At 49.1% G+C, this 26542-nt stretch overlaps 1 protein-coding gene across 2 annotated transcripts in view; it reads left to right on the forward strand.

Annotated features, from left to right (window-relative positions):
- Positions 1 to 26542, forward strand: part of MDN1 (midasin AAA ATPase 1) — a 765271-nt gene that overhangs the window by 674119 nt on the left and 64610 nt on the right. For both annotated transcript variants that reach the window (XM_029595415.1, XM_029595414.1), the window contains exons 85-89: positions 4448 to 4589; positions 10848 to 11023; positions 11218 to 11361; positions 19162 to 19294; positions 21192 to 21493. In XM_029595415.1, coding sequence (XP_029451275.1) covers positions 4448 to 4589; positions 10848 to 11023; positions 11218 to 11361; positions 19162 to 19294; positions 21192 to 21493 — 897 coding nt within the window. The remainder of the gene's footprint in view (positions 1 to 4447; positions 4590 to 10847; positions 11024 to 11217; positions 11362 to 19161; positions 19295 to 21191; positions 21494 to 26542) is intronic.

Raw genomic sequence — 26542 nt, forward strand, 5'->3', positions numbered from 1 at the left:
CAGTGGGTGATAGTCACAACGGATGCGAGCCTCTCCGGTTGGGGAGCAGTGTGCCAGCAGCAGTCGGCTCAGGGCCTTTGGACGTCACTCCAGGCCTCATGGCTGATCAACCAACTGGAGACCAGAGCGATCCGTCTTGCCCTGCAGCAATTCCTTCCTTTAGTTCATCGTCAAGCGGTGCGGATCCTCTCCGACAATGCAACCACGGTGGCATACATCAATCGCCAAGGAGGGACAAGGAGCCAACATGTCGCGTGGGAAGCGGACAAGCTGATGGCGTGGGCGGAGCTGCACCTTACTCGCCTCGCCTCGCCACGTCCCACATAGCCGGGGCCGACAACACATAGATCCAGGGGAGTGGGAGCTCTCCAAGGGAAGCGGTGTCGCTCCTCTTCAGCAGATGGAGAGCTCCACACCTGGACTTGATGGTGACGCTTCGGAACGCAAAGGCTCCCTACTTCTTCAGCCGCCGATGAGAACACTGCGCAGAGGGCATGGTTGCTCTTGTCCTTCCCTGGCCACAAAATCTCCTCCTCTTGTATTCCCGCCATGGCCCCTGGTGGGCAAGGTGCTGCACAGAATAGAGCTTCATCAGGGGCCTGTCATTCTGGTGGCCCCAGAATGGCCTCGAAGACCATGGTTTGCAGACCTAGTCAACCTAGTGGTAGACGGTCCTTTCCGCCTCGGACACCTACCGAACCTTCTGCGCCAAGGGCCAGTATTTTTAGACTGGGCAGATCGCTTCTGTCTTGCAGCTTGGCTTTTGAACAGTGGAGGTTGAGGAGATGTGACTATCCAGAAGCAGTCATCTCCACGCTCCTCAAGGCGCAAAAGACGTCCACCTCCATTTCCTATGTCCGGATCTGGAAAGTGTTTGAGGCTTGGTGCGCTTCCATGGACATCTCTTCGCGCCGGGCTTCCATTGCACATGTTTTGTCTTTCCTACAGCGTGGCCTGGACAAAGGCTTGGCATACAATTCCTTGCAGGTTCAGGTTGCAGCACTTGGGGCTCTGGTTCGTCATCACGAGACAGCTCCTCTTTCTGCACATCTGGATATTGTCCGATTTTTGAAAGGAGTAAAGCATGTCAGGCCACCGGTTCACCTCCTTTGTCCTTGATGGAGTCTCAACTTGGTCCTTCGGGTGCTCACCGGCCCACCATTTGAGCCTTTGCAGAGCTCATCTCTCAAGGATCTCACCTTCAAAGCAGCCTTCCTTGTGTCCATTTGTTCTGCGCGCCGGATCTCGGAGTTACAGGCTCTATCCTGCAGAGAACCTTTTCTCCATTTTACGGACTCGGGGTGTCCCTGTCCACAGTGCCCTCCTTGCCTAAGGTGGTTTCGCCTTTTCATCTGAATCAGTTGGTGGAACTTCTTCCTTCGCCGCCGAGGATCGGCTGGACCTTCGAAGACTGGATGTCAAACGGGTTCTTATTCGTTATCTGGAGGTCACCAATGAGTTTCGCTTATCGGACCACCTGTTTGTTCTCTGGAGCAGTCCCAGGCGTGGCCATCAGGCATCCAAAACCACGATCGCGTGCTGGTTGAAGGATGCCATTGCCTCAGCGTATATTGGTGTCTGCCATTGCCCTCCGGAAGTCATCAAGGCTCATTCGCTCCATGTTCAAGCAACCTCCTGGACTGAGAGTCGATCTGTCTCGCCGCAGGAGATATGTAGAGCTGCTACATGGAAATCGTTGCATACCTTTGCACTACACTATCACTTGAATCTGCAACCTCCTGGGTCCTTCAAGCCGGGCTATCCGGGGCCCACCCTATGTAGGGAAGCTTTGGTACATCCCACTGTCTGGACTGATCTGGGTACGTACAGGGAAAAGAAAATTATTCCTTACCTGCTAATTTTCGTTCCTGTAGTACCACGGATCAGCCCAGACTCCCACCCTCAGATTCATGGCTTTGGGATAGCGGCTTTCCTTAACAGCATCTGTTTTCCTATATGCTCTCTGCTGTTATTACTGTTCTTACCAGTTGGTTCATGTTGCAAGTTTTTTTGCCTGTAGGCATGTTTCTTCCAAAATTTTGTTATGGTTCATAAGTTGAGTATTTTATACCGATTCCTTGATCCATCCAAACGTTTTCTCTTGCTTTGATATTCTTAATACTGAAGGGACAGAGAGGGTGCTCCAGCTTATAAGAGGCCAGCCTTTGAGTTTTGCTTTGACTCCTCCTGCTGGAAGGGGGACATAACCCACTGTCTGGACTGATCAGTGGTACTACAGGTACGAAAACTAGCAGGTAAGGAATACTTTTCTTTTCCTTGGTCCAGTCTGATTTCCCTACGGAAAGCCCCTTGCTATTTTCCAGTACTTGAAGCCATCCAGGAGTTGATTGACCTGGATTGGGAGCGCCCCAGAATCAGGCAGTGAGAGAGTTTGGATGCGCTGGTCTGCACTCCCCCTAGAAGCGAACGACTATCCCAGTGGAGAGAGGAGCGGCCTTCAAGGATGCACATAATAGTCGGATGGAATCCATGCTTAAACAAGCCCTTCATTTAGCAGAATGACCTTACAGATTGCTTCTTGTTGTGCCCTTGTAGCTCTTTTATCTGATGCAGGCTCTGACCTAGTCTGTACCTCGGCCAGAGGAGTGGCCTCAGTGGTAGCAGCCAGAAGACAGCTATGGCTGAAATCAGTCAGCTGACGCCACTTCTAAGACAAACCCCAAGAACATACCCTTTAAGGGATCACTCCTCATTGGAAAAACTGGACAGTAAATGGGGTGAAATCTCCAGGGCCATAAGAACATGCTATACTGGGTCAGACCAAGGGTCCATCAAGCCCAGCAAACTGTTTCCAACAGTGGCCAATCCAGGCTATAAGTACCTGGAAAGTACCCAAAAACTAAGTCTATCCCATGCTACTGATGCTAGTAGGCAGCAAGGATCTTTATGGATCCACTCACTGTCTCAAACTCCGTCCTACTTTCCACACCTGAGCAGGTACTTCGTCTCTCTGGTCTCAGGGCCACACCTAGTCTTCTCCCTTCTCAATTGCAGGGAGTGCTGGTCTGCTTCTGGACCCCCTTTTGCTTTCAGGGATGCTTCGGCACAGGTTTCAGGATCCCTCCTGATTTTCTCCCAGGGTTGTATTCAGGGTTTGCGCCACTTTCTCTGATTTCACGGTCAATCTCTCCAAGGGATCCGTCCTTCAGCCTCCCTTCTCTTCCTTGCCCCCCTGTCTTATACTTCCCAGCTGATGAATATGCATATCCTCATGCATAACCTCTTGATGGGTGGAGTGTCTTTTACTGCATTGCAGGTCTTTTTTCCCCCTCCCTTTTACTTCAGGAGGAGTCCTGCCACATTGTAGGTCTTGTTCCCCCTCCCCATTTCTTCAGGGGGAGAACTGTCACGTCTGTCTGTCAAGCTCTCTTGTCAGTATCATCATTTTTCTCTGACCTATGGACTCTCCTTGGTTCATCCCTGTCACTGGCTTAGGACTTAAGCTGTTGACTTTTTGCTTTACTTCTATTGAAACAGATCTAAATATATCAATGCCACGTACACAGTGTTAATGAATCAAAAAAATCAAAAAGGAACCATAGAGGTTCACTCACTGTGGAAAAAACGCTTGTGTGTGTACTGTTGCAGAGTTTTGATTTTTAAATATTGTTTTTGTTTTTATTTTTATACACCTACACGAACTGTGGAATTCTCTTTATTGTATATTATAAAAAAACAAAAATTTTTTTAGAGGAGTTGGAAGGGTCTCATATAATCGTGTAGGCAACCCTGCCTCATTTGGCATATTATAATCATAGAACCGCCAACCTCCTCCATTTTTTTGTGCCTTTCTGTGCAAGTATTGTGTTTAAAAACTTCAGCGAATTCTACTGTATTTAGAGTTACCCGATGACATCCAGTGCGATATTACTCAACGATTATTCACACTTGGACAGTGCAAATACTGGATCTTAAAACAGTCCACTAAAGAGCTTACAAGTGGCTCTATTATTTTTATTTATTTATTTATTATTTTGTATATACCGACATTTGATCTCAATTGAGATATCACACCGGTTTACATTCAGGTACTGTAGGTATTTCTCTATCCCCAGAGGGCTTACAATCTAAGTTTTTGTACCTGAGGCAATGGAGGGTAAAGTGACTTGCCCAAGGTCACAAGGAGCGACAGCCATGCTGCTGAATATCCCTTGTAAGTTAGCCGGATGAGCCTTATCCGGTTAGCCGGATGAGCCTTATCCGGTTAGCTAACTTAGCCATTCAGTTTTGAATATTAGGGCCTAAAATGTTTCATGGAGATAATGACCAGTACAAGTAATGTTAACTAACGTTTTTTCTTGATTATTTTCAGAGGTATGCTCTCCTGAGTTTTTTTTTAAGTCACTCTCTATTGGAGCTATGTATGAGTGCTAGTAATACACATTCCTTTCACTTGGCAATTTTATAAATGACTTGTGTAATCCAGGTAGAAGATACATATCAGAAGGGTCAGGAGAAGGAAAAAGAGGATCAAGATTCCAAACCTGATGTGAAGGAAGAGGACAATGCCATTGAGATGTCGGAAGACTTTGATGGGAAGATGCATGATGGCGAACACAATAAAAAAGGTGCATTACCTAGACCAGTCAAATCTAGTTATCCCATTGTCCCCTTGTGCTTATGGAAAATTATTTTTTGTACAGTAGTATAATTTGCACCTGCTTAGCAGAGCTCGCCATGCAACTAGTTTACCTTTTAACATCAAGCACAGCACAGATGGGGATTATTAACATCCCTATTTATTTGAAACCCTAGATTCCCAGGAAATTTGTGGGTTAAATGATTGTGAGGAAACAAATTGTCATTGTAGATCTCTTTTTGGTATCTCACAGCATTTCCCTTACGGTAGAGAGTAGCCCTTCAGCATTTCAGGAGGTAAACTAATCCCTTTCTTTCTGATTCTACAAACTGGCAAATCTCTTCACATCTTAATACATTTCTGGTCAAAAAGATACCTGAAATCACAAGATGCAACGGAGACCACCTGCAACGATTAATCCTTTCCTAACTTGTTCTAGGTATACGTTCGGACCTCGGGAATCTTAATTACTTCCTGTCTTTTTCCCGTGTAAAACTCCCAATGCTTTTTGTACTCTGTCATTGGCCCAGTAAGTAAGCCTGAAGGTGATTTGTGCATTGAACATTGCATCTGGCTGGTACCTACATTTGCTAAGCTATAAATCTGTTACCAGACCATGTGATTCTCACTTTCAAAACCTCCACAAACCTCCGTCACTGGCAAAAACAGTGATTAATGGACAGAAATTCTCCCAGGCCCCTTCAGACCCCATGTATAAAAAGGAATAATATGAGAATTAATTTTAATTTTGTATTCACAAACATGCACTGCCGAAATGTCCTGTAGCCACTGAGGCTGACTCAGGTCATGGATATTGCTCACTGGTCCATGGAGCTGGATCATCTTTAGCTCAGTTTTCTGCGTACGTACCACCTCCCCCTGACCTTACTGCGTCTGGAGTTCCTTTACATACCCAGATCAGTCCAGACCAGTGGGTTATGCACTCCCACCAGCAGATGGAGACAGAGAACAAAACTTTAAGGCACTGCTATATACCAAGTGTGCCACCTGCATCTCCTCAGTATTTCTCTGTCTCTAGCAGATGGTGGTGCATACCTGCAGCTCTGAGCTGAGTTTGGATTTCTTGCTCCTTGGGGTGCCAGGTCCAGTTTTCTGGACCATCCCTCAAGTAGAGCCGGATGAATGGGGGATTGGATACCCCCGGCATTGCTAGCCTGTGTGGTCCGGGACTCCTGATAGCCAGGGGACTGGCTCCCTCAGCAGCTCCTTCTCCGTGACCGTGGGTTCAGGGAAGTATCCTCGTAGGGGAAAGTGAATTTTTTTCTGCTTTTTTAAGTTTTTTTTGGGGGGGGGGGGGGGGGGAGAAAAGTGCCTTTTCTGTCCCATGGCTCCCTGGGTGAATCAGTCTGTTCAATTCTCTGAAGGGGGGGGGGGAGCTAGCAGCCTTTAGTGGAGCCTTCCCCGGGTGGGAAAGGACCTCCTAGGCAGTGTTTCCGCGGCGGTCCCGGATCTATTTTTGGTGCGGTGGCCATTTTGTTTTTTCTTTTTCAGCTTCCACGAGGCTTCCTGAAGGTGCTAGAACTGATTTTTGCCAGTGATTTTTTGGGGCAACATCAGTTCTCTAAGGCAGCACTTGATTCCTCCCAGGGAATGTGCTGTGGGAGGGGAGGAGTCCTCAGTTAAGGGGTCTAAGCCTTGAAAGGCTGCACGCAGGTTGTGCGCCGGCACTGGGTCCGAAGGTAGGGCTTCGGCGTCCACTGCTCCCCCTGTGGGAAAAGATTCCCAGGATGACCCTCCTCTACTGTCTCCTGCGGTTTGGGACTTGAGGGCCACGGAGTCGGATGACGCTGGCCCAGGCGGTTTTTCGCCAGAATTTGTGCTCCTAATGCATAAGGCATTCCTGGCACGGAAGTTTGCGAAACGCAGATCCCTAGAGGGGAGTGGGGGGCCCCAAAGCATCCTCATCTCTGAGTGGACAATCGTACTTATCGCGCTGCCTTGGCGCGGGAAGATTTGGATGGCTTGGGCGACCCGTTGGAGGAATAGGTTCCCCTTCCCCTGGGTGACACCTCTGAAGATCAGGGGGAGGACCCCCTGGACTTGGATGCAGGCGATGGCGACCAGTGTCAGGTGGATCCTGGCTTGGAAGGCGAATATCCCCGCGTGGTCCAGTTCAAGAAGGAGGAGCTGTGGCCCCTTATTCCCCAGATGCTTGAGGGACTGGGGGTGAAAATCTCTCTAGAAGAATCCGACAGTGACAGTGTATACCCGGTCCTGGATGGCCTCCGGGGGCTGCCTAGCGCTTTCCCCATCCCAAAGAAATTTCAGAAGCTCATCAGTCGTGAGTGGGAGTTCCCGGACACAGGTCTTAAGGTTGGCCAGGCAATGCAAAAGTTATATCCACTAGTTTGATGAGCACATGGAACGCCTTAAGATCCCTAAGGTGGATGCTGCGGTTTCGGCAGTCACTAGGAAAACTACCATCCCAGTGGCGGGGGCTGCAGTGCTTCGAGATGTGCAAGACAGCAAGCTGGAATTGCAGCTGAAATGCTTGTTCAAAGTCTCCTCACTGGGCCTTCGAGCAGCAGTGTGCACGAGCATGATGCAGCGGGTATATTTGGATTCAGAAACTGCAAGAAGCGACATCCTCGGATGTCCTGTCCACGTCTCGGGGCGACCTGCCTGCAGTCGCCGGTCGCTTATGTGGTGGATGCCTTATATGACCTGGTACGGGCGTCTGCTCGGACCATGGTGTCTTCGGTAGCGGCTCGACAGCTTCTGTGGCTCCGCAATTGGGCGACGGATGCTTCCTCTAAATCGCAATTGTGTAATCTTCCCTTTCGGGGGAAATTACTATTTGGAGAGCATTTGGACCAGCTGATGAAATTTCTGGAAGAATCCAAGGGCAATAAATTGCCAGAAGATAGGAAGCCCTTTAAGAAGTCCTTTGATCCACGGTCCCGGTTTCGGGACTCCCAAAGAACCAGATCGGGGAGGGGTGCTCCCTCCTCTGTTGCCAGGCAGTCCACTTCTCACCCACAGTCCTTTGGCGGCGCCGGCCGGCCTGCAAGAAGGGGCTTCAGGCAGGGTCTGGAGCCGATAAACCTGCACAATGAAGTCAGGCCCACCCTCCCCTTGTGCGGGATGATCAGGGGCAGGTTATCCCATTTTTACCAGAAGTGGGCCAAGATCATTTCAGATCGCTAGGTGCTGGACGTGGTAAAGGACGGTTTTGCCTTAGAATTTTCTTGGCCTCTCGGAGGTTTTCCTGGAGTCACGCTGCATTTCCCGCAACAGGCGAGCCGTGGTGGAAGGCACCATGCAAAGATTGTTGGACCTGCAGGCTATCGTCCCCATACCACCGGAAGAGCAGGGGCGGGGACAGTATTCCATTTATTTTGTGGTTCACAAGAAAGAAGGGACTTTCCGCCGCATTCTGGGTCTGCAGAAGGTGAATCGCAGACTGAAGTTCCTCACTTTCAGATGGAGACTGTCCGAACTGTTATGGTGGTCCGAAAGGGGGAATTCCTCGCCTCTCTGGATCTCTCTGAGGCTTACCTGCACATCCCGATTCACAGCGATCACTGGAAGTTCTTGCACTTCAAGATTCTGGGTCATCATTTCCAGTTCTGAGCGCTTCCATTCGGCCTGGCGACGGCCCCGCGCACTTTTACCAAGGTGATGAATCATGGTGGTGGCGGCCCTCCGTCAGGAAGGGGTGATGGTTCATCCGTATCTTGACAATTGGCTGATTCGAGCCAAGTCTGAAGAGGACTGCATGCGGGCGGTGCGTTGGGAGACCCATTGCTTTCAGTCCCTCGGTTGGGTGATCAACGAAGCGAAGAGTCTTCTGATTCCTTCCCAGTCCCTGGAATGTTTGGGAGCCCACTTCGACACCTTGCTGGGCAGGGTATTCCTGGCAACGGACAGGATGTGCAAATTGCAGCAGCAGGTGCGTCTTCTACTGCATGTCCCAATCCCCGGTCCAGTAATCCTGGTGGCCACAGCGGATGTGGTTTGCGGATCTGGTCGGTCTGGCAACCGAAGATCCATTGTGCATGGCTCATCTTCCAGATATCTTACGTCAAGGTCCAGTCTTTTCGAAATGGCAGGATCGCTTCTCTCGCGCGACCTGGCTTTTGAGAGGCGGAGGTTACATATGAAGGGGTATTCGGAACAGGTGATTTCCACCCTACTTCAGGCCAGGCAGCCCTCGACTTCTTTGGCTTATGTCCGGGTGTGGAAGGTGTTTGAAGCCTGGTGTGATCAACAAGGTTTAGTGCTGTTGTCTGTGTCCATTCCTCAGGTTTTGACTTTTCTGCAGCAGGGGTTGTCAAAAGGCTTGGCTTATGATTCCCTGCGGGTTCAGGTTTCGGCCCTAAGATGTCTCCGAGGTCGGATAGGTGGCAGACCCCTGGCCATCCACCCAGATGTAGCCCGTTTTCTAAAAAGGGTAAAGCATCTTCGTCGTCCGATTCGTAAGATGTGCCCAGAGTGGAATCTCAACCTAGTCCTACGGGCGATCATCTGGGACACGTCTCTCTGAAGGTCCTTACATTGAAGGCGGTGTTTTTGGAGGCCATTTGCTCCGCTAGGCATATTTCAGAATTGCAGGCCCTGCCTGTAGGGGATCCCTTCCTGCGCATTTTGGCGGATAGGCTGTCCATACATACGGTGCCCTCCTTTTTGCTGAAAGTGGTGTTTGCCTTCCATGTTAATCAGACTGTGGAGTTGCCTGGTTTTCCCGAATGCTCTTGTGACTCGGCTTTGGGAAGAGCTCTGCATCTTCTCGATGTTCGCCGGATTCTCCTTCATTATTTGAAGGTCATTAACTCCTTTCAGAAGTAGGACCACCTTTTTGTTTGGGGGTCCGAAGAAGGGTGAGAGGTCATCCAAGACCTCCTTGGCTCGCTGGCTGAAGGAACTGATTTGCTTGGCCTACCTCGGCAAGGGGCAATCTGTTCCAACCGGATTGAAAACTCACTCAACAAGGGCGCAAGCGGCTTCTTGGGTGGAGTGTCAGTTGTTGTCTCCTGAAGAGATTTGTAGGGCCGCAGTCTGGTTCTCCCTACATACCTTTTCAAGACATTACCGCCTGGATGTCAGGGCTCCGGAACAAGCGCTTTTTGGAGAAAGTTTTCTGCAAGCGGGTCTTTCAGGTTCCCGCCCTGTGTAATGTGGCTTTGGTACATCCCACTGGTCTGGACTGGTCTGGGTATGTACAGGGAAGGAAAATTGGTTCTTTCCTGCTAATTTTCGTTCCTGTAATACCATAGATAAGTCCAGGGACCTGCCCGGGTGCTACTGCCAAAAGACTGATTTACCTGGACTTAAGCCGCTGTACATAGGAAGTCTATCAGAATGCATTTATGTCAGTTTGGTGATAGGTTGGACCTGGGGTTTTCAAGTTCGAGGCCTTTTTTTGTTTGGCCCTTGAGGTATCTCTCTCATGTTCGCCCTTTTTTGGGGAGTTAAATGGTTTTTTTGTCTGTTGTTTCTTGGCTTGGGTATGGATAAATACTGAGGAGCTGCAGGTGGCACACTTGGTGTATAGCAGTGCCTCAAAGTTTTGTTCTCTGCCTCCATCTGCTGGTGGGAGTGCATAACTCACTGGTCTGGACTGATCTGTGCTATTACAGGAATGAAAATTAACAAGTAAGAACCAATTTTCCTGTACATCTGATATAGCATGTGCAGCTTCCGCTGAAGGGTCAATATCATTACCTGGTTGACAGGATATTTTAGTATCATTTCCTGAAATAGGATTCCCCATCCCATTCATTGTCATCAGTTTTCACTTATGTCAGGATGCAATTGCAACTTCGGGTTTTAAGAACATAAGAACATAAGAAAATGCCATACTGGGTCAGACCAAGGGTCCATCAAGCCCAGCATCCTGTTTCCAACAGTGGCCAATCCAGGTCATAAGAACCTGGCAAGTACCCAAAAACTAAGTCTATTCCATGTTACTGTTGCTAATGGCAGTGGCTATTCTCTAAGTGAACTTAATAGCAGGTAATGGACTTCTCCTCCAAGAACTTATCCAATCCTTTTTTAAACACAGCTATACTAACTGCACTGTTTTTTTTAAATATAACTTGGCATCACCTAATTTTCTTTCACTGTGAATGGGGTTTCTTTACAATAGCAGAATTTGTGCTCCACCAGAATTCCTTGGATGGAAGAGACTCCTATTTTCATGAAACTTTGTCAGGTCACTCCTTATGGCAGGGGCTCATTAAGTCTGCACTGTACTTTGCGTATGAGCTGTGATCTCTTTACACAGGAGAGGAAGATGAGGACGAGGAATCTGAAAGTGAAGATGATGAACTGGACAAACAGATGGGAGATCTTGGGGGTGCCAAAGCCGATATCCTGGATGAGAGACTCTGGGGCGATGAGGATGAGGAGGACAGTGAAGACCATGACGAGGCACAAGAGTCCGGACCAGGAATGGATGAGGTAGGAAAGCTGCAAACCAGTTTTGCTACCCCATGGCTGAGTCTGCTCCATCCCCTCCGATACGTTATCGTTTCTGCCCATTCCAGACTGTCCTTGAGTCTTTGGTGAATGTTTCAGTCTCTGCTGTTTGGTAAGTGCCTACAATCACATTTTCTGTTTCTCCTCACTTTGTCCTTCCGGTGTGGAAATTTTAGGGGGAGAGTGAGCTTGTGGCAAAGGATGACAATGTGGATGCAGGAAGTAAAAACAAAGATAATAAACAGCGTGGAAGAGATGAGGAAAAGGAACTGGAAAAGGATGGCGAAAGCAAAGAGAAAATCCATGAGCAAATGGATGAGGTAAGGAAGCGTTGGAACAAATAATAAGCAAGGACACAGATCCCCCTTAATATTTTTGTTTTGCTTATTATAATGTTGGTGCACTTTGTCTAGAGTAGCGGATCATGTTTGCCAGGGTGCTTTTCAGCTGCCAGGAGTTGGAAATTAAATGGAGAAAGTAAACAAACGAAATTAATAAAACACACACAGTTTGAGATAAACGTTTTGGTTTTTTTTGTAATCATGTACTGAGCAGCCTACATAGAGCTTGTGAAGCTAAAAACTCCCTAATAGATTTGTACACCACGCCTCTTTCCAGCTCCTTTTTGTTTCTCAGGTACTGTGTAAGAAAAATCAGTTGCATTGTTCTGCGCTACCTTGGTCATGTTTCTTCTCCGCTAATGAACAGTACTAAGCTGCTGTAAAGAGGGAGGGGAGTGCTTTACAGATAGAATCCATCCTTGAAATATTTTATTGCAGATCTCTGTTAGATCTCAGTTACACTTTATCATACAGTGCAACGCAGTACTAGCAAACAAAAACATTAAAATGTGCAGAGGTAAGTCTGCCCATTCAGCTAGGCCCACTGGACTTACAGAAATTCAGTAGGTGCCATCCTCGATCTTGTGGCAAATTTGACATCAGATTTTCAGATACTGGGGTACTGTGTTTATGGCAATACTTTAATTTTAGGCATTTAGAGGGTAATTTTCAGTCTGGCAGCTGTGTTCCCCGTGGAGCTTCCCTTTAAAGTTCAGCTGGCTGGCCAGTGCTGCAGGGATCTCTTACCCCTGCATGCTTTGCAGGTGCAAAGTGTGTGCAGTAAATTTGCAACAAGCAGAAGGCAGGGATTTCAAACCAGAATCCCTGTGCTCAGTTTTGCCGCCCGTCCTCAGAACTGCCTCTTACCTGCAGAGGACAACCTTCAAAGGGCCCTTCTTTGCAGGTAAAAACCTGTTTACCCACGGAAAATTCCTTTAAAAATTGTCCCCTTTCCCTGTACGTACCCAGATCAGTCCAGACTGCTGAGTTTTGCCTCCCTTCCAGCAGATGGAGACAGAGAAAAACTTGAAGGGCGCGCCCCCTCTTAATCTGGTGTGCCACCTGCGTCTCTTCAGTTTTTTTGTCTCCAGCAGATGGAGGAGGTGCAGAACCTGCGGTCCTGATCTAAGTTTAAAGTTTACAAACAAAAAAAAAAAGCCAGTTTCAGGTCGGATCAAGCAGGGCAACAAAGGGAACTTTTGGGGTTCTACAGCGGAACCTTTTGTGGTGCTGGTCCTCCCAGGGGCTAGACAGGTCCTGGAGGGACTATCCCCCCTGGTTGCAGGTATCTCTGGAGCTGGGGTTGGTGCCCCTGACTGCTCCCTTCGTTCTCTGTAGGAGCTGGGGTGATTACCAGTTGTCTAGTCCCTCCCCGGCGCACAGGCTCCAGAGCAGGAGTCTCTCTGTTGAGTGTTTAAAAAAAAAAAGAAAATGTGTGTGCGTGTATAGCCGTGTAGCCCTTTTTGTCCCGCAAGCTTGATGGCGGCAGTTCTATTTTTATCGTGCCATTGGCTCGCCGGCTCTGCTCGCTTTCTTTAGTGCCTCTCACCGTCCTTCCCACACACTGTTCAGCAGGAGCATGCCGCGCGGGTCCCAGTGCGCGGCCTACGGAGAGCTTGCTTCATGGATTTCCTGTGCAGGCCTGTGTTCCTGATGCCTCCTCGGTGGGGAGGGCACATCAGAGGCGGCAGACAGATCGGCGGCTAAGTCCCGTGGTGCAGGCAGTTAGCCGAAGAGGCAGGGTGATCAGGCTGGCCCGTTTCCGCTGAGCGTGGGAACGGCAGCCATCTTGTATGCGATTTCTGCCGCATCGGATCGAGTAGCAGAGGGAGGGGATCTCCCACCACATCTCTCTTCCCCGGATTTGAGTCCTGGGAGCCCCCGGGACTCTTTTCAAGGACTGGATTTTCCTGATGACGACCCCGTTCTTCCGGAGAATGGGGGGGAGGGGGGGGATTTCAGGAGCCAACCTGCTTTCTACGCAGACTTTGTGTGCCTGATACACAAAGCTTATTTGGCTAGCAGGTCACAGCCCCGGGTGAGTCAGGAGTGAGTGGATTTCCACTCGATCTGCCTCCCCAGAAGGTCCCCAGGTGGGCAGAGCCACAGGGAGCTGAGGATTAGAAAGATCCATGGTCCCTCACCTCGTGGAGAACATGGGACCTTGGACCTGCGGGGGCACCCTGCCCATGACTCTCTCCTGCCCCCCAATCCCCTCCATGGGGTAGATCAGGATGAAGAACCTGGGAGATCCGTTCCAGTTGAGGGGGATGACCAGAGGGTGGCATGCTTGTTTCAGCGAGAAGAGCTTGACCCACTGATTCCACGTGTCTTGGACGAGTTGGGAATCTTGCTCCCCCCAGGATGTTACTAGCCACGACACGGTGGATCCTGTTCTGGCCAGATTGCAGGGTCCAGCTAGGACTTTCCCCTTTCATCCTATGCTGTAACAGCTTATGACCCAGGAGTGGGACATTCCGGAGTCGGGTCTGTGTGTGGGGCGAGCTATGGACAAGCTTTATCTGCTACCTGAGGAATCCTTGGAGATCTTGAAGGTTCCTAAAGTGGATGCTTCAGTGTCTCCTGTGACCAAGAGGACAATTATTCCGGTGGCAGGGGCAGCAGCCCTTGAGGATCTCCAGGACAGGAAACTCAAGAAATTTGAAAGACCAGCTAAAATTACTCTTGATAACGTCTGGACTGCCATAATGACTTTGGAAAAGTCGGTTACCACGCTTACAAATGTGGTCACGGATGTGAACAAGAGAATGTTGAATATAGAACAGGATGATACCCAGAAGAACCGTATAAAGGACTTAGATCAGAGGATTTCAAAAATTGAGAGAATACAGACTGGGCTAATACAAGGAGAGTTAAAAAATCATATTAAAATGGAGAAAATTGAAAATGAGCTGAGATACTTGAATTTGAGGATTATTAATTTTCCACAGGTGGGAGGAATTTTGGTTCAAGAGCAATTTAAACAATACCTTGGAACAGTATTGAAAATACCGAAAAAATCCCTCCCGCCTCGGGCAAAAATTTATTTCCTACCTAAAAGGAAAGATAAAGAACAAGTGGGTCAACAAGATCAACAACTTGGAGTATTGAATATTACAGAGTTGTTAGAAACATCGAATGAAGAAATTGTACTTAAGAGAGGAATAGTTTTGGTTAGATTTATTTTTCCTTCAGATAGGGACATGGTCCTTAAATTGTTTCTTAGAAACAGATTAGTGAAATATTATAATCAACAAATATGGATCTTTCCAGATGTAACTAAATCAACACAAAGTAAAAGAAAAGAATTTCTGGCTTTAAAACAACTGGCAGACAAGGTGGGAGCCCAGATGGTAATTCGTTACCCCTGTAAATGCATGGGAAAGTTAAACAATGTAAACTGTTTATTTTGAACCTCTTGATCTGGAAAAGTTCTTAAAAGCTAAGGATTTGCTGGGGGAAGTAGTCTCAGATCAATGTTAGCTGCAAGAATATAATTAATGGGGTTATGATACCAGTATATAATATGATAGTAAATATTGCCTTGATTTTGCTCTGAGTTGATCCCTCCTAATTTCATTGTACTGATGAGTGTTTACAAGGATATATTATATGTTAGAAGAGTTTATCTCTTCCTTTTGTGTTTTCTCTCATTGGGAGAGTGATTGTTGATACTCATATTTTCTGAATGACAGTGTTATGTCATGATTTTGAAAAATTCAATAAAGTTTAAATTTAAAAAAAAAATCTTTGAGATGTCAGCACTTGGGGTGAGGGCTGCTGTCTGTAGCAGTCTAAAGGCAGCAAGCAGTCCTGAGGCGGGTTCAGCAACTTCTCAGTGCTAGAGAACTTCCCCTCAGGAGTCGAAGCAAGCGGAGTGCTTGGAAGCAGCAGTGGCGTATGGCGCAGATCCTTGTATGACCTCCTCCGTATCTCCTCCATGACTATAGTGTCCGTAGTTGTGGCCTGCACACTCTTGTGACTACGTAACTGGTCGGCGGATGTTTCCTCTGTCTCAGCTGGGAGTGCTCCCCTTTAAGGGAAAATTCCTGTTCGGGGATGATTTGGAACAGCTGATAAGGTCTTTAGGGGAGTATAAAGTGCATAAAATTCCCGAGGATAAGCGTAGAGGAACTAGAAGTTTCCTTCCTCCCCGATCTCGCCTTCGGGTCCAGAGGCATTTTCGTCAAAGCAGGGCACCTGCCCAGGGGCAGCAACAAGCATCAGGGAGATCTCATTCCTGGTCATACTCCTTTCGAAGGCGCAGAACAGGCCGCAGCGGAGTTAACCAAGGTTCTTCTGGACCCAAATCTTCTCAATGAGATAAGGCCGAATAAGTCAAGTTAACGTCAGACCAGTGGGTTCTAAACATTATAGAATAGTTACGCATTAGAATTTGCTCAGCCTCTTCGGGACCTTTTTCTGATCTCTCCCTGCGGACGTTCGACAAAGAAGCCGATTGTTTTTTCAACCCTAATCAAGCTGCAAGATCTGGGGTCTATAGTGCCAGTTCCCTTGGAGGAACACAGGACCGAGTGTTACTCCATTTATTTCGTGGTGCCCAAGAAGGAGGGCACCTTCCGTCCAATTTTAGACCTCCAAACAGGTGAACAAGGCTCTAAAATTGCCTCATTTTCGGATGGAAACTCTGCGCTCAGTCAGGGGCGAGTTCTTGGCTTCCCTGGTTCTTACGGAAGCATATCTGCACATCGGAATCCGCAAAGATCATCAGAGATATCTCAGATTCATGGTCCTCAGGAGGCATTTTCAGTTTCTGGCTTTACCGTTCGGATTGGTGGCAGCCCCTTGCACTTTCACCAAGGTTGTGGTGGTAGCAGCAGCTCTCAGGAGAGAGGGGAGTGCTGGTTCATCCATACCTAGACTGGCTCATTCAAGCGAAATCGAAGGACCTCTGCTGGCTGGCGAAACACAAGGTCTTACACTGCCTGCGATCCCTTGGCATGTCATCAATCAGACAAAGATCCATCTCAATCCCTCACAGGTCCTGGACTTCTTGGGAGTGCGATTCGACACCTGGGTCGGCAAAGTTTTTCTCACGGACAACCGGATAACCAAGCTGATGTCTCAAGTTAGTCACCTCTTGTCGCTGCAGGTTCTTGGTTCCATGGCATCCACTCTGGAATTGGTCCTGTGGGCGTTTGCTCATACGAGTCCTCTACAGGGAGCTTTGCTTTCCTGCTGGGATCAGATGTCAGAGGAGTTCCAGGTTCCCTTGCCACTCAGAGGCCAACAGGTCCAGTCTCGGCTGGTGGCTAGTCCTCAATCACCAGAAGGCGGGGGGTGAACCTCGAAGTGCCTCAGTGGGTGATAATGACCACGGATGTCAGTCTGTCCAGTAGGGGAACCGTGTGCCAGTCTGTCCAGGGCCAGTGGTCACAGGAGAAAGCACAATGTTCCATTAATCACTTGGAAATGAAAGCAGTGCGCTTGGCGTTATGCAAATTTCTTTCCCTCGTCCGCAGTCGGGCGGTGAGAGTGTTGTCCAACAATGCAACAACAGTAGCAACCGTCAAGGGGGAACCAAGAATCGCTCAGTAGCTGTGGGAGCAGAGAAACTTATGGCCTGGGCGGAGCGTCATCTGGATCTGCTGGCGGCCTCGTACATTGTCGATCCCCCGCTATGTGAAAGCGGATTTCCTCAGCCGTCAGCGGCTGGACACCCGGGGAATGGGAGTTGTCCTGGGACGTGATGACTCTCATCTCTCGCCTGTGAGGCACTCCTCTTTTGGACTTGATGGCGACATGGAAGAATGCAAAGGTGCTACGCTTCTTCAGCCGCAGAAGGGAACACTGGGCGGAAGGCATAGATGCACTAGTGCTTCCTTGGCCCCGCGACGTTCTGCTCTGTGTTTCCCCCATGGCCTCTGGTGGGCAAATTTCTGAGGCGGATAGAAGCTCATCCATCCAGGGAAGGTCATCCTAGTTGCTCTGGAGTGGCCTCGAAGACCGTGGTTCGCAGACCTAGTCAACCTGGCTTCGGAAGGTCCTCTGCACCTCAGTCATCTGTCAAACCTGCTACGGCAGGGTCCGGTATTTTTCGATCAGGCGGATCGCTTTTGTCTAGTGGCCTGGCTTATGAGAGGAGGCAATTGAAGAAGAAAGGTTATCCTGAGGACGTTATATCCTCTCATTTGCGGATGCGAAAGACCTCAACTTCTGTTAATTATCTCAGGTTCTGGAAGGTCTTCGACTCTTGGTGTAGTGAATGAGGGGTCCTTCCTCATCAAGCCTCGGGAGCACAGATCCTTGCCTTTCTACAGAAAGGTCTCAGCAAGGGGGACTATCCTTTAGTTCCCTCCGGGTACAAGTAGCAGCCTTGGTAAGTCTTAGAGGCAAGATCGAGGGAGCGTCTCTGGTGGCACACCCTGATGTGGTCTGTTTTCTGAGAGGTATGAAGCACTTGAACCCTTCAGTCTGTCCCATCTGTCCTTCGTGGAGCCTTAATTTGGTGCTTCGGGTGTTATGTGATCCTCCTTTTGAGCCCCTCAAGAAGGCCACCTTGAAAGATTTGACCCTCAAGACTGTTTTTTGTGGCTATCCCTTCCGCTAGGAGGGTCTCTGAGATCCAGGCCCTCTCCTGTAGGGAGTCCTTCCTGTGAATTTCTGAGGCCGGGGTCTCGCTCAGGATGGTTCCATCCTTTCTCCCCAAGGGTGGTCTCTGCCTTCCACTTGAATCAGTCAGTGGAACTTCCGGCTTTTCTAGGTTTAGATCGGGATTCCCTCATGCGAGAGAATTGAAATGTCTAGATGTCAAAAGAGTGCTCTTGTGTTACCTTGAAGTTACTAATGCTTTTTGGGTTTCCAATCACCTGTTCGTCTGGTGGAATGGCGCTAAGAAGGGGCATAAGGCATCTAAAGCTACCATTGCCCGTTGGTTGAAAGAGGCTGTCGCTTCTGCGTATATTTGCTGCGGGTGGTCGGTCCTGGATGGTTTGAAGGCTTATTCAATCCAATCGCATGCGACTTCCTGGGTAGAGAGGAGAGCCAGTTGGTATCGCCGCAAGAAATCTGCAGAGCGGCGACTTGAAAGTCTTTGCACACTTTTGCAAGACACTATCGTTTGGACATCCATGCACCGGGGGGTCAACCATTTTGGAAGCAGTGTCATTCGAGCGGGACTGTCCAGGTCCCACCCCCGGTTAGTGAAGCTTTGGTACATCCCAGCAGTCTGGACTAATCCGGGTACGTACAGGGAAAGGAAAATTGGTTCTTACCTGCTAATTTTCATTCCTGTACTACCACGGATCAGTCCAGACACCTGCCCATTGGGGAAAGATGAGAGTCCACTTGTTTTTTCTATTCACAGCATTCTCTGTTGGAGAGCATAGGTGCTGCAGAAGAGAATTATTTCTCCAATGTATATAGTTTGAGCAGTTTTCTTCTTGTCCTTGCTAGATCTGACTATTGATCTGGCTGTTTTAAACTGGTTATTCTGCTTTGGTAAGTTTAATACTGAAGAGATGCAGGTGGATTCCAGATTAAGAGGGGTTGCCCTTCAAGTTTTTCTCTGTCTCTATCTGCTGGAAGGGAGGCAAAACCCAGCAGTCTGGACTGATCCGTGGTGGTACAGGAACGAAAATTAGCAGATAACCAATTTTCCTTTATAACACCGGCAGCACTTTCAGTGTTAGCTGCTTTTAATCCCGCCCTCCTCAGTCTCAGAATCCTGGTAAATGGGGGTGGGGTGTACGGGCTAGCTATTCTCATTCTCTTATCCCTCTTCCTCCACCTCCATCTCCCCATCCCCACGCCCAACAGCGTGAATATGATGAGAATGAAGTTGATCCGTATCATGGCAAACAAGAGGAACAGTCAGCTGCTGAGGCCTTGGACCTCCCAGAGGACCTTAACCTGGAGAACAAGGAGAAAAGTGACGACGAAGAAGGAGAAGGTATGGTAGGCAGCCTGTTGAGGGCTTCACCAGGAATGGAATGGATGCAATTGAGAGTTTAGAAGTGATGTGGGAGAGAAAATTGATGAAAAATAAGTTTTTTAAATAGCAATGATAACATTTTACAAAAGAGGATTTCACTAAATCCATTTTGAATCACTAGAACAAAATGGGAACTGTAGTGTCCGTGTTACATACATTGATACATCAATTGCCAAAGTACCTTGCAAATAGGACACTTAAATACTGAAAGTTATTGATTTTTCAGAAGATTTTCAGCTTTATGTTTTATGTATCCCCTGTACCTGAAATCTGACTGGTTGCTATAATTGTACCAGACCTGCTGATTGCCTCTCACAGATACACACACATGGAAACTTGATATTGAAAATAGGAGATCTTGTGTATGAACATGCAGCCTGCCTCCATCTCTGGGGTTTCAGAGCTCAAAACCAACTGTGCACTTGTGAAAAGAGGAAAAAATATGCCACATGCTAGAGGAATATCTCCTCTGCAGGCTAAGAGGTGGATTAATCTCTTTGAACTTGGTTAGGGAGGGGGAGGCAATTGTGTAGCTTCCTGGATCTGTATGCTGCAAAGATATAAGTAATTAGTGAGTGGCACATGCTCTAAAGATAGTGCAGAATTGGTACTCCTGAGCTTCTTCACCTAAAAAAAATCATTCAGTGTTTTAACCGGTATGCGATACAGTGATTCCTTTTATAAAAGACCAGCTATGAGCTCATAAATATTTAAGGTTTTGATTGCAGCAGGCTAGACTTCCATAAGAGATTACTGTGCATGATTTACAGGGACATTTATCAAATTGCAATATGGCATTTTTGCATGCGGTAAGGCTTTTTCACATGCAAAAAACGCCTTAATGCATACAATAAGCACCATAACGCATGGTGCGATGCAAATTTTTAAAAGGGGAGGGATTGGGGAGGAGTCGGGGGTGGGATTTCAGAAAAAGTGGGCTGACTTCTGTTTGCGAAGTCAAAAATAACTACACCTTTTTCAATTGCATTAAGCTGTGTGATATGCATTATGCCCATAACGCAATTTGCGATTTTTTTTCACAAATTCCATTTTGGGCATTTTTAGGCTGGGGAAGGGCCTGAGATGTGGGAGCAGAGTAGGGGAAGGGCCTGGGCCTGAGATGAAGGGGGAGGGGGGAAGAGGAGAGAGAGGTGGGAGAGAGAGAGCCTCTAGGGGGGTGGCACCATAGTAAGCTATTTATGCTACTGTAGGAGGCCCACCTAGTAACTCGAGGTGAGGTTTAGGTAGTAGTGTAGGTGTTAAGGACCACTTTTACATGCAGAGTGAGACGTACGAAAAGAACAGTACACTCTTATGAAGATTTGATGTCCTTCGGAGTGAGGAAACTCACACACAGGGCCGGCGCATCCATTAGGTGAACTTCGGCGGTCACCTAGGGCACCGAGCCATAGGGGGCGCCGAAGAGCAGCCATGTGGTGCCGCAAGCGGGGCCTATCCTGCTCGCGGCAAAGAGAAATAGAAACTGAGAAGCACACAGCGCCGAAACAGGTGGGGGGACATGACTGGGGAAGGGGGGGCAGCAGCGCAAGGGTCATCTAGGGCGCCCAATATTCTTGCACTGGCCCTGCTCATACAATGGTGAGATTTGTACAATGTTCTCTCAGCCTAGCTTGATGTTACCCAGGTAGAGTCCATCAGCAATTTGATAAATAGAGATCTTAGTTTGAAGGACAAAAAAGCTGTTTAAAAAAAAAAATGTAATTGCCCAACTTTGCTGTAAAGCGAGTCTGTTGCACCTCTGTGGAGAATGTGGTGCCTGCCGACTTGCCTGCTGTGGTCGTGCCCAGAATGGCACATTGTATCACGAGTTGTGCTGCTTTTTTTCTTCCCACAGAAGAGAATCCTTATGAGATAGAAGAGAAGCCGATGGATGTAGATACTGCTGATGGTGACAAAAACCAGGAGGAGGAAGAAGAATCTAGAGAAGGAAAGGAGGATGGTCAGGAACCAGAGAAAGATGAGGAAGAAACTACTAAAGACCTTGTGGAGGAGGAGAGTAATGCTGCTAAAGAAGGTGACGATCAAAGAGAAAATAAAGAAAACGAGCAGCCAGAATCTGGTGAAGACGACCAGCAAAAATCATCTGACAAAGTCACAGAGAAAGAGATTCCTGATGAACAGGGCCTCAAGCCTCAGGTTTGACATCTATTTTACAGGCTCCAGTATTAGCTCATTGACTAAATGTTTCCATTAACTTTCATTTTATGAAAATGAAATACTTGAGTTCCATGTAAGAGTCTTGCTCTCTTAAATACAGTTTTCTCCCAGGACAAGCAGGATGGTAGCCCTCACATATGGGTGACATAATCAGATGGAGCCCTGTCACGGAATACTTTTGTCAAAGTTTCTAGAACTTTGACTGACACACTGAGCATGCCCACCATATCACTAACTCTGTAGCCACACGGGGTCCCTCTTCAGTCTCTTTTTTCCGCACTGCAAGTTGTCTCGTGGTTAGGAGCTCTGTGAGAAGAAATTCTCACAGCTTTCCTCACGGTAATATTTGAAGTGTACCTTCTTAAATTCACTCTCACCGGAGTCCCCCATTGTGCTCCATTCCCTCAGATGCTCGATAAGTGTTTTCCTGCGGTTTTGCGGTCAGTTCCCGGAGGTATACCTCTCGGTGCCCAACGGTCACCGACCGCACGCGCCACCTTTTTTTCGACATGGCGACCGGATTTAGAAAATGTCCCAAGTTCCTGACTCGCACGATGTCCATCGCTGCCCCAGTTGCGCACAAATGACCCCCAAATGCCGGCGCGTTCAACTGGACAAGATGTAGCATCTGTTTACATCCAAACATTCTGCTCCATCGACTCCAGCTCAAGTGGCACCGACCAGAGAGGGTTCATCGACTTCGGAGACGCCCCGCCAGGAACATCTTGGAGCGGGTGACCGTCCGTCACCGACCCCCCTCGAAGGCATCGGCATCATCATCCTCTGTGCCAGAGGAAGGACCAGACCGAGCACCAAAGGAAACATCGTCACTGGCACTGACATGTGTCCCCGCCCGGTGCCGGCATCAATACCGCAGCGGCATCAAAGTCCATCGAGCCACCTGCGAAGAGGACCCGGGGAGAGGAGCTCCCATCCTCCTCTGGACCCAGGACCCCGAGGGCGTTCCCCACTGATATCAGTGCCAGGTACTGAGCCTCCACAGACCCCTGTGAAGCCTCCAGTAATGCCTAGCCTGCCTCCTACCCCAGGCGCAATGTTGTCTACACCAGCCTTCAGGGAGGAGTTGGACAGATTAGTCCAACAGGCAGAGCTGAATGCCCTTTGGGGCTTCCAGTCGCCACCGGCCCCCATACCGGCACCAGAACCGATGCCCTTGATGTTCGCACCACTCCTCAAGTGCCTGGACACCCTCATCGCTGCCCTGCCGACTCAGCCCGTGCCATTGGACACCTTGGCACTGAGTAGACCATCAAGGCCTCCGCAGATCCCAATTCCCATACCAGGTTCCGAGGAGGAGGAGGCGACTCCCGGCCTCGGGACTCTCTGTACCTAAGCGCACCTCAGCCGCCTTGGTGCCATCTATGCCAGCACCGCTTCCCTCAATGCCGGTGCAGCCTCCATCGATGCCACCTCGTCATCCGTCGATGCCTTCTTGCCCTCTCTGCTTTGGTATACTTCCTCCCTCAGGAAGTCTACCGGGAGAAGGGGAAACTCCCTATGATCCAAGGGAGGATGCATCCTCAGACCATTCCTCACAAGGTTCCAAGGAGTTGCTCTCAGGGCCTTCACCCCCGGAAGAAAGGCATCGATCTCCTCCTGAAGATCTCTCCTTCGCCAGCTTTGTCAAGGAGATGTCTGAAACTATCTGATTTCCATTGGTGACAGAGGAAGACACTCGCCACAAGATGTTGGAGGTCTTACAGTTCATAGATGCTCCGAAAGGTAATGGCAATACCAGTGCATGAAGTTCTTCTTGATCTTTTGCACCGCCTGTGGGGACCATACCTCCAGTCAACAGAAAGATGGATACTACATACCTGGTCCATCAAGCCCCAGGATTTCAAAAAATCCAATTGCCCCACCATTCTGTAGTAGTGGAATCAGCCCAAAAGAAGGCTAAAAAAATTCCATCCACACTCCTCTGCTTCTCCTGGTAAGGAACAGAAGGCTTTGGATGCATTGGGGCACATAGTCTTTCAAGGATCCATGTTAATAGCGTGAATAGCTGCGTACCAATTATACATGACCCAATATAACAGGAATCTCTGGAAACAAGTCCAGGAATTTGCAGGCACATTACCTCAGCAGCATCAAGAAACCTTAACTTCCATCCTATTAAAAGGTTTGGAAGCAGGTAAACATGAGGTTAGAGCTGCTTACGACTCTTTTGAAACAGCTTCCAGAGTCTCGGTAGCAGGCATCAGTGCTAGACACTGGGCCTGGCTCAAGGCCTCAGACCTACGCCCGGAGGTGCAGGGCAAACTTGCACATCTCCCATGTACAGGTGAAAACCTGTTAGGGGACAAGTTTCAAGACGCAGTGGCTCAATTAAAGGATCATCATGAAACACTGCATCAGCCGTCCAATATCACCTCAGAGGTACCCCCTCCATAGCCCGCAGGAGCATACATAGAGACACCAGGAAGCAGTTCTATAGACCACGCAGATATTATCTTCCCGTGTTCCGTGCTCGACCTGCTCGGGCCCCTTAGAGAGGACATGCACGCCAAGCAAGAACCCCTAGAGCACAACCAGCTCCACAAGCTTGGTCCTGCGACTAGATTTTGACTCCTATCCAGAGAACAGCAGCCACCCCCCCCCCCCCCTTAATTCCATAACCCAGTTCACCAGTGGAAGGCTGTCTGTCACTTTGCAACCAATTGGCGACCAATTACTACAGACTAGTGGATACTATCCATTGTAACCCACAGTTACCGTCTAAATTTTTCAACTACACCCCCAGACTCCCTGCCCATTTCAGCCTGGAGCTGGGATGATCACACAGGACTTTTCAAGTCAGAGCCAAGGCCATAGAACCGGTTTCCTCCACTCAACAGGGGATAGGATTCTACTCCTGGTATTTCCTAATCCCAAAAAGGACCGGCGGCCTCCAGCCTATTCTAGATCTCTGTTCCTTAAACACATTTCTTCACAAGGAACTGTTCAGAATGGTGTCCCTGGGCTCCGTGCTCCTTCTGCTACAACAAAGGGATTGGCTCTGCTCTCTGGACCTTCAGGACACATAGGCCCATATTACAATCTTCCCTCCTCATCACAAATACCTGCGATTTGTAGTGGGTCACAGGCACTATCAATACAAGATACTGCCATTCGGCCTAGCCTTGGCACCCCGGGTGTTCACAAAGTGCCTGGCAGACGTGGCTGCACAGTTATGTCGCAATGGTATTCATGACTTTCCATACCTAGACGACTGGCTCATAAAAAGCTAGTCCAGACAAGGAGCCCTCGACTCCCGCAGTCTCACCATAAGTCTTCTGCACTCACTGGATTTTCTGATCAACTACCCGAAATCCCACTTGACACTGTCTCACCATCTCTCCTTTATAGGAGCAGACCTGGACACCAGTGTGGCCAAGCGGTTTTTACCAAGCGACTGCGCAACCACGCTGTCCAACCTTGCCAGCTATACCTGCTGTCGACAAACAGCCTCGGCTCGCCAATTACTCACGTTGCTCGGCCATATGGCTTCAACAGTCCACGTCACCCCAATGGCACGTCTAGCCATAAGAGTGACACAATGGACTCTCAAATCTCAGTGGCACCAAGCCACCCAGCCGCTTTTGTCCCTTGTCCACATAACAAACCAGCTTCGTCTGTCCCTTGCCTGGTGGACTCACAAGCCCAACTTACAAACAGGTCTTCTCTTCCAGCAACCAGCTCCTCAAGTGACCTTAACCACGGACATCTCCAACCTAGGTTGGGGAGCCCATGTCGAAGGCCTTCAAATCCAAGGGATTTGGACAAAAGCAGACGCAACTTATCAGATCAACTTCCTAGAGCTTCGAGCGATGCAGTACGCCCTCTATGCATTCATGGACTGCCTCTCGAACAAGGTAGTCTTGATTCAAACAGACAACCAAGTAGCAATGTGGTACCTGAACAAACAGGGGGGCACGGGTTCTTACCTGCTCTGCCAAGAGACAGCACAGATTTGGGCCCCTTGCTCTTACTGGGTGCCTAGGGGGACTTTGCCCCTTGAGATCCTCAGCTTAGCACCCTACCCGGTGACCTGCCTGGCTAGGGGTGAAACTGGTGGTCCAGTCCCTCCCCTCCACAGACCCAGAGACTAAGCATACCTCGAGTCTGCTGCAGAGAAGTTCATTCCTCTGCTTCTTCAACTTTACTAACAAGTTTTAAAAAAATAAATAAATAAACCTTCCATCAGGGGAAAGAGCGGGTAGCTGAACTTTCACTTCCCTGCTGTCAGCCAGGCACTGGCGATTGTTGCAGTCTCACATGCGGCAGATCTGCCCCTCCCCCTGTCTCCCTCTATGCCTCAATCAGCCTTTTGCCTCATGTGTGGAGAGCTTGCCTCGGAGGGGACGGCTCCTCTGCACCGGAGAGATCAGCTGGTCGTTCCCAGCCCGGCAGACGCACTGCAAGGATGCCCCCGTTCCTGCAAACCACGGAAACGGTGGCCATTTTGGCTCCAAACCTTGCTGAAGATTCTGAGCCTGATGGGGGCAGGGACCCGATTTGTTTCCTTGCTCCCCGCCCCCCCCCCCCCCTTATTTAAGCCCCGTGGACCCCCCTGGATGCCAATTCTGACCCAGGCAAATCTCCAGGGCTTTTTTCAGCTGATTTTGTCCTCCTCATGCTTAAGGCTTATGTTGCCAGGCTTCTACAACAGGATGACCCACCAGATCCTTAGCTACCTGCCTGCCCTCCTCCTGCCAAGGTCCCTAGATTGGCTGCTGCGCAGGGGCTCAGAACCCCAGACTCACAAGGGGCGAACCGGGTTCGGGTGGTCCCAGGTGTTCCGGTCTCTCCGGCCCCCACTGATCTGCCCGCTCCACTACCGGACCCCGACCCGGATGCCGATGTCCTCGTTCTGATCCACCAATAGAGGGGGACGACCCCAGGGTGTTGCATCTCTGCCAGCGTGAAGAACTGGATCCGCTTATACCCCATGTTCTGGCAGAGTTGGGCTTAGATGCCCCTCCAGAGGGCAACGGTCTGCCGCAGCTTCTAGCAACGTCGACCCAG

Source organism: Rhinatrema bivittatum, chromosome 3 (genome assembly GCF_901001135.1).
Source record: "Rhinatrema bivittatum chromosome 3, aRhiBiv1.1, whole genome shotgun sequence".
Classification (NCBI taxonomy): Eukaryota; Metazoa; Chordata; class Amphibia; order Gymnophiona; family Rhinatrematidae; genus Rhinatrema; species Rhinatrema bivittatum.